The sequence below is a fragment of the Carcharodon carcharias genome, chromosome 12 (genome assembly GCF_017639515.1).
Source record: "Carcharodon carcharias isolate sCarCar2 chromosome 12, sCarCar2.pri, whole genome shotgun sequence".
Classification (NCBI taxonomy): domain Eukaryota; kingdom Metazoa; phylum Chordata; class Chondrichthyes; order Lamniformes; family Lamnidae; genus Carcharodon; species Carcharodon carcharias.
The window spans coordinates 103,576,452-103,595,249 of record NC_054478.1 but is presented as its reverse complement, the minus strand read 5'-3'; the positions used below and the strand labels follow the sequence as shown (position 1 = coordinate 103,595,249).

Genomic DNA, 18,798 nt, shown 5'->3' with positions numbered 1-18,798 from the left:
GCCTTCAGTCCAATTTTATAGATTTTCATAGAATGGTTACAGCACAGAAAGAGGCCATTTGGTCCATTGTGCCTGTACCAGCTCTCAGCAAGAACAATTCGTCTAGTGCCACCTTTTCCCTGTAGCCCTGCAATTTTTTCCTCTTCAGATAATTATCTGAAAGTCACAATTGAATCTACCTCCACCACACTCTCAGGCAGTATGTTCCAGATCCTAGCCACTCGATGATTAAAAAAAGCTTTTCCTCATGTCTTTGTTGCTTCTTTTGCCAGTCACCTTAAATCAGTTTCCCCTGGTTCGCAACCCTTCCTCAAGCGCAATAGTTTCTCTCTATCTACGATGTTTAGACCCTCTCATGATTTCATATATCTCTATCAAATCTCCTCTCAGCCCTCATTTCTCTAAGGAGAACAGACCCGGCTTCTCCATCCTCACCCCTGGAACCATTCTCATCAATCTTTCCACAACTTTGCTAATGCATTCACATCCTTCCTAAAGTGTGGTGCCCAGACATGGACACAATGCTCCTGTTGAGGCCAAGCCAATGCTTTGTTATAACTTCCTTTCTTTTGTACTCCATGCCCCTATTTATAAAGCCCAGAATTCCCTGTGCTTTATTAACCACTCTCTCAATCTTCAATGATTTGTGCACATAAACCCCAGGCATCTCTGCTCTAGCATGACCTTTAGAATTGTGCCTTTTATACTCTCTCTCCCCATTCTTCCAACCAAAAAGAATCATTTCAGACTTCATTGCATTAAGTTTCATCTGCCATTGTCCGCTCATTCCAATAACCTGTCTACATTCTTTTGAAGTTTAAGAATATTCTCCTCTCAGTTCAGAATACTTCCAGGTTTTGTGTAAGCTGCAAATTTTGAAATTGTGCCATGTAGACCAAAGTCTAGATTAATTCATATATGTCAGGAAGAGCAGGGATCCTAACACTGACCCCTGGGGAAATGCACTATAAACCTACCTCCAGTCTGAAAAATAACTGTTTATCACTACTATTTGTTTCCTGTCACTCAGCCAATTTTGTATCCATGTTTCAACTGTCTCTTTTATTCCACGAACTCTAACTCTGATTACAATTGAATTGTGCGGTACTTTATCAAATACACCACATCAACCATATTATTTGTTACCTCATCAAAGCACTCAAGCAAGATAGTTAAACATGATTTACCCTTAACAAATTTGTGTCAGCTTTCCTTAATTAACCCACATTTGTCCAGTGACTGTTCATTTGACCCAAATTAAAGTTTCCAAAAGCTTCCCCACATAAAGGTTAAACTGACTGGCTTGCTGTTGCTGGACTTATCTTTACACCCTTTTTTGCAATTCTACAGTCTTCTGGAGCTACGTCTGTCTAAGAAAGATTGGAAAATTATGACCTGTAGCTCTACATCCTTGGATGCATCTCATCCGGTTCTGGTGACTTATCAATTTTAAGTACAGCTAGCTTAATTAGTGGCTCATCTTTAACAATTTTTAACCCTCCAATTATCTGAACTACCTCCACTTGCACCATGATTTGGACAGCATCCTCTTCCTTGGTAAAGACAGATGCAAAGTATTCATTTAGTACCTCACTTGTCTCCATACGTAAATCCCCTTCATGATCCCTATTTGGCCCCATCTTTTACCACACCCATTGTATTTATATGCTTGTAATAGACTTTGGGATCCTCATTTATGTTCTCTACCAGTTTCTTCCTGTAGTCTCTCTTTGCTTCTCATTTTTTTTTCAATTTCCATTTGAAGCTGATTGAGCCTGACTCTCAATTGTATTACCCACCTGACATCTGCTATATGCAGTCCTTTTCAGCTTCATCTTACTCTCTATCTCTTTCATCATCCAGGGAGCACCAGATTTGTTTGCCCTTCCTCTCTCCTTGTGGGAATGTTTTGTCCTTGTCCTCACCTATGTGCAAATGTAAACACCAAGCCAAGTCCAGAAGAGAAAAACAAATTTATCCAACAACTCAATCCTACCTGTGTCTATTAGTTAATAGAAATAATTAAGAATCACTGATGAGGAAATCCTCAGTTCCTGTTTATGTCCTTTTACCTATTCAAATGCTCCTACAAAGTGTTTCCTCAATGCTTACAGCCTTCAGAACTTGTATTGAAGACTTTTCAGATATGCCTCAACAGTCTTATTGTTCTGAGTGAGAATAGAGTGTGGGAGAATGCAATGTTCTGAAAGCCCCTGTCAACAATGGGCTCCATACCCAATATGGCAGGGTGTTGGAGCTCAGACTTCTCAGCAGAGCTCCTGTCACAACTGTCATATTCATGGATTTGGCCATTCAGTCAACATTAGATAGATATGCTCTCTGTGCTCTGCACGAAGCCCTGATGTAAAGTGGAGCAAGACCCCATGTTCTGAATCATTACATGCAAACTCACTGGCGGGCTCCACAGTCCACCTAGGGTGGAATTTTACAGCCCCTCCCACCGGTGGGCTTTTCCATTCCCACCGAAGGCAATGCAGTTTTGAACAGCTCACTGTATTTTACAGCCCCACCCCCACTGTGATGGGTTTGTAAAATTCCGCCCCTAGAGTTTCCTAGTTTATGCTTATAAGTCTTCTTCTGGTGCAACTTTCAGGCTGACCTGCAAATGGGCAAGAAGCATTCCTGCTTCTTTCACATGGAGATGCACATGCAAATTGGGGTCCTTGAGTTTCCTGATTGTAATTTTCAGGCAGAAATAAGCAGATTATCAATCTACTGCAAATGATGGGCTACAGCCTATTTGGCACTCAGAACTCATAGGTTATGTTCAAATGAGACCTGAATCAAAAATAGTTTGGGCCTCCTCAGAGTAGACATCAAACGGGTTTTGCAACCTCTATGCCAATTTGGCACAAATTTCTGGCTTAAATTGATCATTCTCCCTGCCCTCCCCAGTAGTGAAAAATCTAGGCTGCAGTATTCTGTCAGTGTTAAAGTAAGAATCCTATGAATAGAAATTTTTCAGTGCCTGGTTTCGGGAGTGGAGGAAGTATTATGCTTGCAATGCAACCAAACCAGCAACCAACAATGCTGGCACTTCTTGTTCCTCCCCAGGTAGTTCACTTGGCTGGAGAATCAAATTTTGGACACCTTGACTTGTTCGCTGACATGCCCTCAGGTAAATCCTGGGAACAGCATGAAAGGAAAATGGGAGATGGTCCAATCATAGACCAATGGTAACCCTCCAGAGGACTATGGAGCCTGGAAAATCACCCTTGTTTTTCCTGATCCCACAGAAAGATATGTTTTAATTCTTTTTAAAAGAACTTACCTTGTGTTGGGGGCCACTGATGGGTTATGCCACAGGAGCCTAAAACAGGCATTAGGCACATAATTTACATATGTGAGGGAATTTATACCTTTTGACATCACTGCCAGGGATGCCTAAAACGGCCAGACTCAATGTTGTTTGTACATTTCTCAGACATTCTTAGGACATTGATCCCCCCAAATTCAGCCTTAAGCCTGGTTTATGCCTGAAAAATAGATGCAGTAAGATTGAATTTCTACCTCTGTAATTCTGTTTGAAGTTAATACCAAAAAATAATTGCCTCCTTATTTATAAACTTACATTTTGTGGTGACTTTGCTTCCATTTTGCTCACTAATAATCTTTCTGGCTTTGCTAAATGGCATTGCCAAACTAATACCAGTTTAAGCAACAGACATTGGCTAGCGATTGTCTCAAGGTGTCTCACTTAGGACTTTGTACCCAGCTCCCAGAACAATAATTCGTGATGTATCACTGTTTCCTTTGCTGTTTTATTATGAGTTTTGCTATGTTAATAACGAAGTTATTTTGTTCTTAGGTGGTGGTCGAAATCCAGTTACACCTCGATTCATGAGGCACTTTAATACTGTGACTATTAATGAATTTGATGATCAAACCATGTACATCATTTTCTCTCGGATTCTTGACTGGCAGTTTAACATAAGGTATATTGCCCTACTTAAAGATTTAAATGTTGGAATGAACTGGCAGAAGTTTTAGTCACTTTTAAATTACTTCCAACCTTATCTAACTTAGTTCTTTAAAAATGTCAGCTTAGAATGATCTGTGAAAGTGCTGTTATAAATTATGGTCTCACTTGTTTGCTTTTACTTTATTGCTTTCAATCTTTGGCCACTCTTAAAATGATGAACTGTTGTTGCACCTTAAGAAAAAAGTAGTATCCACTCAAAGTTTCTTGAGGGCCACACACAAGCTTCCTGAATTTGCCTTCTGCATACCCATTGGTGTAAGTACTCATGAAAAGTGGTATAAAAACAATATATTAGCTAACCAGGAGGAAACTTCTGTGCAGCAGTGTGTATACTTGAGGTTCAGTGAAGGTGATTGGCAGCTCATGCTGTACAGAAAGGGCATGGCACTGATGTGACCTTCATCTCAAGGCAATTGGCTCCTTGCACAGAGTCACTATTAGCTGCATCTCTGTAGGGGTCTCCTGAGCTGCCTGGTCTCACATCCTCCAACTGAAATACAGCAATGCATGGGGTGGATGGAAGCTTGCTGCTGCCCCACGAGACAGTAGTATCCTGTAGCTGAGACTCCTGAATAGCTAGGTCTTCATTATCCTCTTCATCATTTGAGGACAAACATGTACAATTGCGTGCTTAGTTCTTTCATTTATCTCTGAAATTGTTTCACCAATATTTTTATATTGCTGGACAGAGTTATGAGTATGCAAGTGTCTTCTGTGTCTTGAGGTCAGCAGGGCGTAGCACCAAGCTGGAAGAGATGAATGCACAACTTCCCTCATTCAGCATTCTGAGTGATCTTGAGGGTATTGAAAGCAGAATGTAGAGCTTTCTAAGTATGGCTGTCACCAAATCTCCCATAATTGTTATCTCTTGTGTCACTTGGAGGGATGTGGCACAGACTGCCAACTCACTAACACCCTGAGGACTGAAGAACAGTGTGACAAGAAATTCTACACTCAAAAGGGTAGGCAAAGTAAAAACTGTACTTTTTCCCATATTTCTTGCTTGGCACATTCTGGGCAACAGCACAAGCTTTACCCTTTTAAAACAACACTTCAAAAACTAATCCTTCATAATGCATTTTGGTTAAGAGAGTGCTCCAAATTGGTATCTTGCATTATGGCTGCACAGCTCCTCTCAGTAATTACTGCCACACACAACTAAAATCCCTTTCTTCACTTTAACAGCCTCATATCTCCGTGCTTCTTACTTCATCTCTCCAATGCAATGGGTGCATTCCAAAATTTGCCAGACCTACCCTTTTTATTCTATCATCTTGCAATACCCAACACTTGCAGGACACTTGAGGGGGTTTCTCCAACCATAGCTGCCTCCATTTCCTTCCCTGTCTCCTTAATCCCCAGAGGGCGATGCTCACCTATTTTTGGCTTCTACCCTCCTTTCCTTCAGTTTGACTACAGAAACAGGCATCACAGGAAGAGATAGATCATAATGATGAAGAGGATAATGAAGATTCAGCTACTCAGGAGTCTCAGCTACTTGATACTACTGTCTCTTGGAACAGCAGAAAGCTTCCATCCACCCCACGCATTGCTGTATTTCAGTTGGAGGATGTGAGATCAGGCAGCTCAGGAGACCCCTATAGAGATGCAGCCAATAGTGACTCTGTGCAAGGAGCCAGTTGCCTTAAGATGAAGGTCACATCAGTGCCATGCCCTTTCTGTACAACATGAGCTGCCAATTACCTTCACTGATCCTAATGTTCAGGTGGCACCCAGAAGATGCGCAAGAAACCCATTGGAGAACCATTAAACAAAATAACCAAATTTGCTGACTGACCCCCAAATGAAGAAATTATCAACAATATTCCGCTTTTTGTAGCTTTTGCTTTAACTCAGAACCCACGGAAATTAAACATGAATTAACAGACAAATTACGGTTGGTATGAACAATAAATTACACCTGGAATAGCAGATACAACAAAAACTATCTCATGAGATCACAAGCATTCACATCACTTCGCGCACAAATGTGGCACCATGTGCAATCTCACAGTCTTTCAAACTTGGCCTCTGGAATGTGAGAGATCTCACTTTTTGCACTCAGTGGACTTGGTCCTCAAGTCATACAAACATATGAATATACGAATTATGAGCAGGAGTAGGCCACTTGGCCCCTCGAGTCTGCTCCACCATTCAGTATGATCATGGCTGATCTGATTCTAATCTCCCACCTAACCCTGGCAACCTTTCACCCCCTTGTTTATCAAGAATCTATCTAGCTCTGCCATAAAAATATTGAAAGACTCTGCTTCCGGCTTTTCAGGAAGAGAGCTCCCAAAGACTCATGACCCTCTGAGGGAAAAAAATTCTCCTCATCTCTGTCTTAAATGCGCGATGCCTTATTTTTAAAGTGACCCCTAGTTCTAGATTGTTCCACAACAGGAAACTCCCTCTCCACATCCACCCTACCAGGACCCCTCAGAATCTTAAAGCTTTCGATGAAGTTAACTTTTACTCTTCTAAACTCCAGTGGATACAAGCCTAGCCTATCCAAACTTTCCTCATAAGATAACCCTCAGTTTAGTAAACCTTTAGAAATGCTTCTAATGTATTTACATCCATATTTAAATAAGGAGACCCACACCATACACAGTATTCCAGATGTGAGATGGAGTCATCCCAGATTTGCATTGTGCGGTAGTGGCCGAGAAAAAGCACGTTTTACCCGCTGACTGCAATGGCAAGTTTTCACACCATTTTATCTCATTCCAACATCATTAATTATGTCAGGAAACATGCTGGGTCACTGGCAGAGCAGCCTCTGATTCGCCCATCCCGCCATCACTTCAGGCCTTCAGTAACCAGGCGCCATATTTAAAGGCTGTCCATGCTCAGAGCTAGCATTCTTTAAGCGATAGGAAGCTACTGGGAACTTATGGCTGCCAAAGGGAGGAAACATGCTGCCCCCAGATTTAGCAACGCCTCCTTTGAGCGCCTACTGGACACTGTGGAGGCCCGCTGCAATGTCCTCTGCTCCAGCTCTGGACGAAGACTAGCAAGCAAGGTCACCAATCTGGCAGGGGGTCAGTGGTCAGTACCAACGCCCTGCAAAAGAGGACAGCCGTCCAGTGCCAAAAGACGATGAATGATCTCCTCCATTTTGCCAGGGTAAGTCACTCTTCTCATCACTCTCAACTCACACACTCACAAACTCATCACACATCCACAGGGATCTCATTTACTGCCAGTTCAAGGGACATCACCATTCACTCTCACACACAGCTTCATTTGCCCTGTGGATCGTGTTCTCATCCCGACCGTGGCACCATTCACCACCCAAACATATGCCTGGCATCTTTGTATCTGGCCTGGCAGGCATCTTGCTTACACTCTCCCCATCTGTATTCACGCAGGACAAGCTGGCACACTACAAAAGAGAGAGGTCGCAGACTGGTGGAGGAATCAGTGTCCTCACAGCTTTGAAAATAGACCCATCCAGCTGGCTGATGAGGATCTGGACTGTTCTTGTGCTGACAGTGAGGTTGGTAGTGCTCAACCAAGTGAGGATCCAGTAGTGCAACATCCATCAGACAACCATGCTGTGAGTCTATTCCCCTGTTCCGCAGTCCCCTGCTGTGCACTAATTATCTCTCCTTGCTTTCTCAGGCACATCTGGGAAGCAGCTGAGGGGGTCCGACCCAGGTCCTCAACTCAAGCCCCGAAGAAACCTCAGAAGAAGAATCTGATGACAGTCTAATTGAAGACCCATCACAGCGCTCATCCACACCCTCCCCCAGGTGGGACCTAGCTTTCGAGTAGCCTCGGGGTCACAATCTGGTGAGCACATTGCACTATCTGATCCACAGCAGGTGGCGGCAGGGACTTCCCAGGTGTCCGGCATCGGAGGAATTTGCTGAGTCCAAGTCAGATGAGGAGCCCCTGGACTCAGTCATAACTTAGTTGCTGGAGCTGCAAAGGCAAGCTTGGGAACAACAGGAAGGGATGTCTGCTGCAATCCTCAAATTGCAAAGCACGATGGAGGAGTCCGTCCACATTCAGCCTGAGGTAGTAGTGCCGGCATGTTAATGCACTGAGATCAACACTGGTAAGATGGCGGCTGCCACGGAGACCCTGGTCCAGGGCATTGGTCCTGCACTGCTGCCTGGGCTGAACTCCATCGCTGAAGCCATCATTGGCTTCTGAGTGTCAACATGAGATGGGTGCAGGGCAGTTCAATCTCACTCCAGCTACCCTTCTCCTCAAGGAGTCAGCCGGGGCCCTCAGGCACCCATAGGGAGGAGGATCACCAGGTGACTCTGGGAGTGTCCAGCCCATCTGAATTCCCTCTTCCTGTGACCCCAGCAGCTCCAGTTGCACATGCCGAGGAGGGGGCAACTGCCACACAGCAGGACCCCAAAAGCAGGCTTGGACCCTTCAGGTCTCAGACCTCCAGGAGATGCCGGCAACGTCATCACAAACAGGGCGAAGCAGTCAGCAGTCTGCCTCCACCTCCGCTGTGGATGTCGGGGGAGCACCAAGACATAGCGGCAGGAAGGTTTAGAAGATGTAGTCGCACAGCATGGGCACGGGTGTTGCTAATTGCAAATAAGCTCCCAGGAATGTCTCCTTGCCTGTGGCTCCTTGTTCTGATGAGCAGTGTTCATATCACTCAGATGTGAAAGCTTGATCCCTACAGAAGAACCTCTTTCCTGTGCTTTATGCAACCTTCCCAGCACACCGATGGGTGTGCCTTCACAGTCACTGGACAGATCAATCATGCTTGCACCTCGACTGGGGCTTATCATTGCTGCCAGAATGTCATTGACCGGTGGCACAGAGTTCCGTCATTCTCTCTGTGTGCTCTCAGCACCTTTGAGGTGCGGCTGGCCCCATATGTTATCAGCATTTGTGCCAGTGACGGTGTGGTCCTGAAAGGTACAGCTCACAAACAATTCCAAAGGATCAGGAGAAGTTAAAGTTTCCCAGCTACATTTTTCCATGATATGACCCTGCCAGCGAGCTGCCATCAGCCTGACAGGTGTCAGACATTCACTTAAGTTATGTGAGCATCTATGGAGTGTCCACGCTGCATGTCATCATCATCCTGCTGGAATGTAGGGACTATGGGCATCTGCTTTATCTCCATGACAGGATCCGTTTCATAGAGGGTTTGTGTGCTGCCATCAGTTAGACAGGAGTCAAATGTTCACAGATGCAACATGAGGATCTGTGGTGTCTCCTCACTGCATGTCATCATCATCCTCCACGAATCTAGCACCTCTGAGGGGCTCCCAAGTGCGCCTGCCTCGTTTGGCTGGTGCGAAGGTGAGGATGACGGTGATGAAGCCATCAAGGACCTGCTCATCCTCATCCCCATCAACGTCCTCCTCATCAGAGGAAACATGCAGGTCCTCCATCTCCTCCTTAGCCAGCTGCTCTCCCTGTTGCACCAGGCTGTGAAGGGCACAGCAGGCAATGACGATGCATGACACCCTCTGCAGACTGTATTGCAGGGCTGCACCAGACCGGTCCATGTGTCGGACCTCATTTTCAACATCCTGATGGTTTGCTCCGCCAAAGTGCAAATTGCAGCATAAGCCTCATTATTCCTTCTCTCTGCTGCACTCTGAGGCTGCCACGTGGGTGTCATCAGCCATGACCTCTGTGCATAGCCCTTGTCGCCAAAGAATCAACCCGGCAGCCCCTGTGGACTCTAGAAGATATCAGGGATCTGAGAGCTACCGAAAATGTAGGCGTCGTGGATACTACCCTCGGAACCTTGCACAGATCTGTAGGATGCGTTTGTGGTGGCTGCACACCAGCTGAACATTCAGCGAGTGGAAGCACTAGCGGTTGACATAGTTAACTGCTTGTTGCCATGGAGATCTGAGCGCCACGTGAATGCAGTCGATGGCTCCCTGCACCTGTGCTCTAATCACTCTTGCAACCTGGTTTTCCTGGTCCCGGGTGAAATGCACAAAGTTGTGTGCCCTCGTGAGGATGGCATCCGTGACCTCATGGATGCATTTTTGGCTGGAGGCTTGTGATATCCCACAGAGGTCACCTGTGGAATACTGAAAGAAGGCACTGGTATAAAAATTGATCGCCACGGTCACTTTCACAGCTGGCATTGGATGCCCTCCATGACCCTTGGTGTCAAATCCTGCAGCAGGTGGCAGATGTGACCGACCAGTTCCCTAGACATGCACAGTCTTTGGCGACACTCAGTCACCTGCAGGAATGATAAGTGCCATCTAAAGACCCTGGGTCTAGCGACACACCTATAAGTGACAGCTCACTGTGGATCTTCAGCTGCATGTGCAGGAGGCCCTGCCTTCATCTTGAGGGTGGTGTTCCTCCTATTGATGAGCAAGGTGTCTCCACCACACTCTTTTCCTGCTTTTCCACTCCCTGTAAACCATGAGACATACAGCTAGATCACCAGGCTCCATAATCCTGATGATCTCCTCTTGCAGGATCAAGGAGAGAGAGACACGTGGGTTTGCATATGTGTCCTAACCACCACTCTTGGTTAAGTCTCAAGGCCCCTTTACACATTCAGGAGAGTGCTGGCCACCACTTGGATGACCAAGTAGTGCACTTCATGGCTGTCTGAAACCCCACCCACCTCCTCCCCACTCCACCTGACTGATTGGCGGCAGCTTCGGCAATGGACTGCATGCTGCGCTCTCAGCTCAGGCACAGGCATTCCCCTAACCTGCAGTGCAAGCCTGCACTGTTAGCTTGAACTGTGAGGGATACTAGTCCAAATCTTAATAAAGACATTCCAAGGGGTTGTGAGCGTCTCTAACCATGACTGCGCCATGGCATCTTTCACAATGGGATTCTACAACTTGCCCAGTTGTTCAATTTTTCTGCAGCCCCCTAAAATGCACACTAATTTGCTGCCTGCACCCAAGGGGTGACAAGTTCTGGAGCATTTGGTGGCACATTCATGTTTTTGCATTGCTTGAGCGGGCAGAAATGCTTCAGAGGCCCGACTCCACACATGTCAATGTGGCTGTGCCTGAACTATCTCAGCTGCGGAGGAATGGTCATTTTATAGGTTTCCCTATTGTGTGGCCACTTCCCCGCCCCCCCGACAACCCCGTATATGCTTGTGCACTACCATCAGACCATGCTGCCTTGCAGCCCCCCCGCCAAGTTCGCCTAAGACCGTGCTGCCTTGTCCCCCTACTCACATCAGACCATGTTGCCTTGCCCACCCACTCGCATCAGACTGTGCTGCCTTGCACCCCCCGCCAAGTTCGCCTGAGACTGTGCTGCCTTGCTCACCCCACCTCGCCTCAGACCATGCTGCCTTGACCCCCCCCAACTACAGTCATGTCCCTGCCACCCCAGCTGCAGTGCTGCCCTTGCCCTGGCATCACACTGTCAGCCAGTCGGGAAAAAGCCTGTGCCCTCGCCAGAATGCTCTGAACCTCTTCCTTGAAGTCGAATGGGCAACCCTCACAAGCACTGCAAAGCGTTAGTGTGCACTCACCTCCGAGTTCCCTTTGCTCAGCTCAGCAGGTGCTTTATACTGCTGTTGTGAAACACGTCAGTGTGATTGCTCAAATGATCCAGTGTGGGGGATGATTCCAGTGAGCTGGGTTTATAATTATTTGGAGATGTATTAAAATGATGTCCCCAAGTGCGGTGGCGGGAAATGCGGTGCGCCGTTGACAGGTGGGGCAGACGATCGCAATCTGGTTTCACGACATCGTGAAATCGAGTTTTGGCCTTCTCACCATATTGTCTGCTCACACCTGCCATGGCACCCAACACCAATGGGGACGGAAAATTCCGGCTGTGGTCTCACCAATGTTCTGTACAGCTGAAGCATAATCTCCCTACTTTTATTTTCAATTCCCCTTGCAGTAAACAATAACATTATATTAGCTTTCCTAATTATTTGCTGTACCTTTTGTGATTCATGCACTGGGACACCCAGATCCCTCTGAATCTTAGAACTCTGCAATCTCTCACCATTTAGATAATATGCTTCTTTATTTTTCTTCCGGCCAAATGGACAATTTCACATTATCCCACATTATATGCCATTTGTCAGATCTTTGCCCACTCACCTAACCTATCTATGTCCCTTTGTAGCCTTTTTATGTCCTCTTCGTAACTTACTTTCCTCCTATCTTTGTGTCATCAGCAAATTTAGCAACTATACCTTTCTCCCTTCATCCAGGTCATTTATATCAATTGTAAAAGGTTGAGGCCCCAGCACTGATTCCTATGGCACAGTATTCATTACATCCTGCCAGCCAGAAAAAGACCCATTTATACCAACCCTCTGTTTCCTGTTAGCTAGCCAATCAACTATCCATGCCAATATGTTACCCCGTACACTGTGAGCCTTTGTTTTCCGCAATAACATTTGATGTGGCACCTTATGAAATGCCTTCTGGAAATCCAAGTACAGTATATCCAATTGTTTCCTTTGATCCACAGCAAATGTGACTCCTTCAAAGAATTCCAATAAATTGATTAAACATCATTTCCCTTTAACAAAATCATGTTGACTCTGCCTGGTTGCCTTGAATTTTTCTAAGTGCCCTGGTGTCACATCTTTAACAATAGCTTCTAACATTTTCCATATGTCAGATGTTCAGCTAACTGGCCTATCGTTTCCTGCTTTCTGTCTCCCTCCCTTTTTGAATAAAAGAGTTACATTTGCTATTTTCCAATCTGATGGAACCTTCCTCGAATCTAGGGAATTTTTGAAAATTAAAACCAGCGCATCAACTATCGCACCAACCATTTCTTTTAAGACCCTAGGATGAAGTCCATTGGGACCCGGGGATTTCTCAGCTCACAATTCCAGTGATTTGCTAAGTACCATTTCCCTGATGGTTGTAATTTTCTTGAGTTCCTCCCTCTCTTCCAATTCATGATTTACTGCTATTTCTGGGATGTTATTTGTATCCTCTGTAGTGAAGACCGATGCAAAATATCTGTTCAGCTCATCTGCCATCTCCTTATTTTCCACTATTAATTTCACAGTCTCACTTTCTATAGGACCACACTCACTTTATTAACCCTTGTTTTTCAAATATCTATAGAACCTTTTACTATCCCCTTTCATAGTTCTAGCTAGCTTTCTCTCATACTTTAATTTTTCCCTTCTTATTAATCTTTTTGTCATTTTTTGCTGTTCATTATATCCTGTCCAGTCTTCTGACCTGCCACCCATTTTTGCACAATGATATGCTTTCTCTTTAAGTTTGATACCATCTTTAACTTCTTTTGGTTAACCACGGATGGTGGGTGCTCCCCTTGGATTTTTTTTTCTCATTGGAATGTAGCTATTCTATGTGTTCTGAAATATCTCCTTATATGTCTCCCACTTCATCTCTGTTGACCTATCCCTTAACCTCATTTGCCAGTTCACTTTAGCTCACCCTGCTTTCATGCCCTCATAATAGCCCTTATTTAAGTTCATAATACTAGTCTTGGACTCACTCTTCTCTCCCTCAAAATGAATGTAATATTCAGTCATATTATGATCATTGCTACCTAGGGATGTCTTCACTATGAGATTAATTCTATCTCCTTGCACAATACCAGGTCTGGTATTGCTTGCCCTCTGGTTGGCTGCAGAATGTGCTGTTCGAAGAAACTTTACTGACAACATTCCATGAACTCCTCATCTAGACTACCTTTACCCATCTGATTTTCAGTCTATATGTCGATTAAAATCCCCAATGAACATTGCCATACCTTTCTGGCAAGCTCCCATTATCTCTTCCTTTATACTCTGTCCTGCTGTGTAGTTACAATTAGAGGGCCTGTACACCACTCCCACAAGCGACTTCTTGCCTTTATCATTTCTCATCTCTACCCAAACCGTTTCTACATCCTGGTTTCCTGAACTTAAGTCATTCCTCTCTAAAGTGCTAATATCATCATTAATTAATAGATCCACCCATCCACCTTTTCCTAGCTTTCTGTCCTTCTTAAATGTCATGTACACTACAATATTCAGGTTGAAGTCATCTATAATGGTAGCTCCACTCCATCTGAGTTCCCCAGAGACAGTCGTCGCCCAAACTTACAGAACATCCTTAGTTAGGTTTACGAGCCTTAAAGGTACAGATTCCCCAGTGACTCATTTATCTCACTCCTTTAATAAACCTTGTTAAAAGGACTGGTTGGTTCTGGCAAAACAGAAGCATAGCCATAGAATTGTACAATTCATAATCTCTGCTGTAACCTTGTCTTCAGCTTTCTGTCCTTTTTAACTGTATTACACACACAGCTTCATGTAAATGTGCCTTTTGTGTTCTTCTCTTGATGCTGCTCTTCTTTGTCTCTGCCCACATGGCTTCTGTATCTTAACTTTGTTCCAGTTGGTACTGCTTCCAGTTCAAAGGGTGTCTGGTCTCATAGACCAGTATTTCTTATCATTCAAGATAATTAAAATTGATCCCCTTAACAATTGATGCAAACTCATTAAGGTCCTTTTCAAACATTCTTAAAAACAATTACATATTCCACAGACACTTCATAGAAATTACAAATATTCCTTACGTACTGCTTCTGAGTCAAAGGTCGTCACGACAAGTGCCCAGAGGGAATGCCATACCTCCTCCTGTGAATACCATAGGGTGAGTAGCAGGTGAGGGTATGTTATTCTAGGTCTGAATATGTCACTATCCAATCTTGTGAGAAACAGTCAGATGTCAGTGGAAACAATAGCAAAAAATGCTTAAAACAAGTGCTTTCTTGGGGAAAGCTATTTAAAGTGAAAGTTGGGCAGGATTGGCTTCCACCACACATTCCTCACAAATAAAGTTGTCCAAACCATTTTATTACTGCTGGATTTGCCAAGTAAGTTCATTCTCTTCATCTCTATAATTAACTAAGATACTAGTAAGCTCAGACAGTGACTTAATCCCTCCTGGTAATGTTATGTAAGCTTTAAAATCTAAATACAGCTATTTAACTTGCATCTTAAGTATTTTCATGACACAGTAATGTGGAGTATTGGCAAGTTCACTTCACAGGTCTTTTGCCTTTTAGATCTCAGCTGCAATGGTATGAGGATAGGCAGTCCTTCTCTGGCCACTCTCACTAATTTTAAAAAAATTATTTTATGGGATGTTGTCATCACTGAGGAGGCCAGTATTTGTTGCCCTAATTTCCTTTGAGAAGGTGGTGGTGAGCCGCCTTCTTGAACCGGTGCAGTCAATGTGGGTGTAGGTAATCCCACAGTGCTATTAGGAAGGGAGTTCCTAGATTCTGATCCAGTGACAGTGAAGGAATGATGATATAGTTCCAAGTCAGGATGATGTGTGTCTTGGAGGGGAACTTCAATTTAAAATTTTGCATAAATGTACTTACTATGAATCATTTTCTGTTTAAATTATTCTACACCTTGGAGACATTGTACTAAAACCTATGCCCCAAATTTGTTTTTGAAGCATGGAAACCAGCTAGAAATGCATTTCGCAGCAAAAAAGATGTCCATTTGACCCACTGTGTCCGTGCCAGCTCTTTGAATAAATTATTTAAGTAGCCCTACTCTCCTGTTATTTCTTTATTGCTCTGAACGTTAGAGCTGGAATAAAAAACATAATGCACAGAATTTAATGCCCTTCCACAAAATATGTTTGGAGGCTGGGGGTGCATTTAATTTGACTAGAGAGTGCGGGGACTCTGCTGCTTTTCCACCTCTGTCTTGATAAAGTCCAGGATCGGAAGGCTGGTGGACGGTCTTCCTGCCCTGATGCCAATTGAGGCCCTGAAGTGGGCAATTAATGCATTTTACCAGCTGGTGGGAAGTCATCACATGGGGAGTCCAAAATGCAGACCCTGTCGGGTTTGCTAGCAGGTTGCCAAAAGGGGTCACTTGTTTCAGGATCAAGGGAAGCCCACTGAGAACTACCCCCTGCCCTTTCTTTTGATCCCTCTGCCCCTTCCTGTGACCCTCAGTCCATCCTCACTCACCTGTGGCCTGCCATCCCTTGCTGATCCTGGGTCCCTTGCTGATCCTGGGCCTCTGGCAGGTGCACTACTGGTAGCTACCAATGCTCACTGTGGTGCTGTCTGTAATGGGGAGCTGCTGGCCTTTGATTGGCCAGCAGCTGCTGAGGGTGCAGGGGTGTGGGATTTCTGCACTTGGGGTCCTGCATCCTGGGGAAAACCTGCCATTGGCCATTTAAGTGTCTGATTGGCACTTACTATAACAGGCCTTCCCAAATGAAGGCACTAGGCCTTTCACCTGCTCTCCAGCCAGCAGCCGAGGCCCCTGTCACCTGGATTTAATTCTGCGCTATGACTTGGAAGTTACTTTATCTATAAAGTAACTTATTAATATATTTTTGAACATTGAGTAATTTGGGGAATTGCAAATGACTCATTTAATGTTTGGTGATTGTTAATAATGGGGAATTAAGTATTGCTATTGATCCATGATAGAAGTGAACATTGTAGTGGTCTTATTTAATGACATTTAGGGAAGATTCATAAAATTGTAGCAGATTTTTTGATTTAAGATTAGGAATTGTGATGTTTCATGTGTTTATGAACATCCAAAAGGTAATATTTTATGGGTTGTAGCATTCAAAATGCTTTAGAAATAGCAATGTTTTGTAGAATTTTTTGTTTCAACCTCTTTTATGTTTTATTAACAAATTGAATATATAAATTTGATTTTTTTAGTGCACTGCATTAAGAAGTTTTTTGACACATAGCATTAATAAGGCAAATTAAATTAGCACATAGCACTCAACTGTGACCGCAACAAAGCTTGACATTCTCTTGACCTGTAGAAATCAATTGTAGAGAAGCAGGGAAATAATTTACCAGACCACTGATGGCTGATTTTCAGTTTTCATGCAGTATGTTATTCCTTTGTATTTTCCTAAGTATGCATATCTAAGTATAGCTATATGGCAGAATTTTAACCTGCAAGAGGAGACAGGAGTTGGAGGGTTGGTGGGTGAGTATCAGTTCACGTTGGCATGTTGGGAGTGTCGGAAACCCAACATGATCTCACTCATTCCTAATTTAACTGATGCACATTTGACTAAGTGGGAAACCTCCATGAAGTGGTAGATTTGAAAATTAAATTTGTAAAAAGACAACTGAAAGCAGAATCAATCCTGTGTTCTGCCAGTGCACTGCTTTTTCAGGCTGCCTGAAATTCACCAGGATCAACAAGGCAAGAAGATTGACAGGGCTGTGAAATTGGCTGGCTGGAAAGACTTTAAGTACTGAATCAGGACATCTGTTTCCTTGTCTAAATGAAAGGCTTTTGCTCACAGAACTTATTTTGAGAGTGTACTTTCACTGTTGTACATCTAACATTTTTCAAGTCATTTCTGCTATCTTGGACCTTTTTGAGTTTGATCTGCAATTCCCTTATGTCAGCTTTCATGGTAGCATGGGAGCAGCCTATGCAACTATACTTTGGACATCTGATAAAGAACAAGAGGAGCAGCAAGAACAACACCAGGAGCAGCAGCTGCCTTCTCCTCAGCCACATCCTTCTCCACAGGACAGTGGGGATGAACACCCTCCAGCTCAAAAGAAGCAATAGCTCCACACACAGTGTACTGGCAGAGGATCAACTTTCTGGACAATGCTGAGCAACAGTATCTCACAAAGCAGGCTGCTACTGACACCTACAACCTCCTGGAACAGGAGCTCCTTCCGACTGGGCTAGCTGAGCAGGCATTGCCAGTGACTTTCAAGGTCACTACAACCTTGAATTCCTTCACCACCAGCTCCTTCCAGAGACCTGCTGGCAATACCTGCTGGATTTCACAATCTGCTGTCCACAAGTGGATCTCCAAGGAGACCGATACCATGCTTGCCAGGGCTACCACCTACTTACACTTAGCAACTAATGAGGCCAGTCAGATTAAGAGGACTGTTGGATTTGCTGCAATGGCTGCATTCTCACAGGTACAGGGAATCATAAAATGCAGACATAGCAATTAAGGTACCCTTGGATTACCTAGGAGTATTTGTCAATCAAAAGTGATTCCATTTCAATAATGTGCAGCTGGTCTGTAACCATCAGAAGATTATCATGCATGTCAGTGCAAGATATCCTGGAAGCTGCCATTATGTCTTTATTCTGCACCAATCACATCACTCACAGGCCTTTGCACTTCAAACAGTCAGCAATCACTCCTTGGAGACAAGGGTTGCTCTCTGAGGATGTGGCTGATGGCACCTGTAAGAAGATGAACAAGAAAGCCACAACTGAGCCATATGAGCACAAGAACAGTGATTGAGGAAGTTGTTGTGTTGCTGAAGTTGTGATTCAGGTGCTTGGACAGATCTGGAGTTGCCCTTCAGTATGCACCAGCCAGGGTGTCCAGAATGGTTGTGGTTTGCTGTGCCTTGCACAACATTGCACTGCAGAGAGAATTTGAGATGAGGGGGAGGAAGGTGATGACCACTTCACAGGCTGAAAGGTGGAAGAGCAACAGGAGCATAATATGCTATGAGGATGCCCACAACCGACACATAATGGCACAATTCAGCTCACCTATGCCTGTAAAGTAATATGGCACACCACCTCTGAGTCCATTGCTCCCCCTTGCCCAACACAAAACATTCCCATAGTCAATCATCGTTCAATCTTGTTGGAATCCTTTGCTTATCTTGTACTCAAATCATGACATTTTCCACAAAGCTGATGGCCATTTGTCAGATGGGAGGTGATAATGGAGATAAATAGATAATGGAGACTTGAAATAAAGTTTATGGTTCAGAAACATTTATAATAAAATTGATAAAAAATAAATTATTATTTTCCCCCCTGTATTGGTATTCTTAAGAAGTGTCCTGATGAGTGCAAGACAAAA

General features: G+C 44.2%; 1 protein-coding gene across 1 annotated transcript in view; it reads left to right on the top strand.

Moving 5' to 3' along the window:
* The window catches only part of dnah7 (dynein, axonemal, heavy chain 7), a 616,407-nt gene that overhangs the window by 333,780 nt on the left and 263,829 nt on the right, over window positions 1-18,798 (top strand). Inside the window, exon 39 of the mRNA XM_041200170.1 lies at window positions 3,830-3,956. Within this exon, the coding sequence (XP_041056104.1) occupies window positions 3,830-3,956 (127 nt within the window). The remainder of the gene's footprint in view (window positions 1-3,829; window positions 3,957-18,798) is intronic.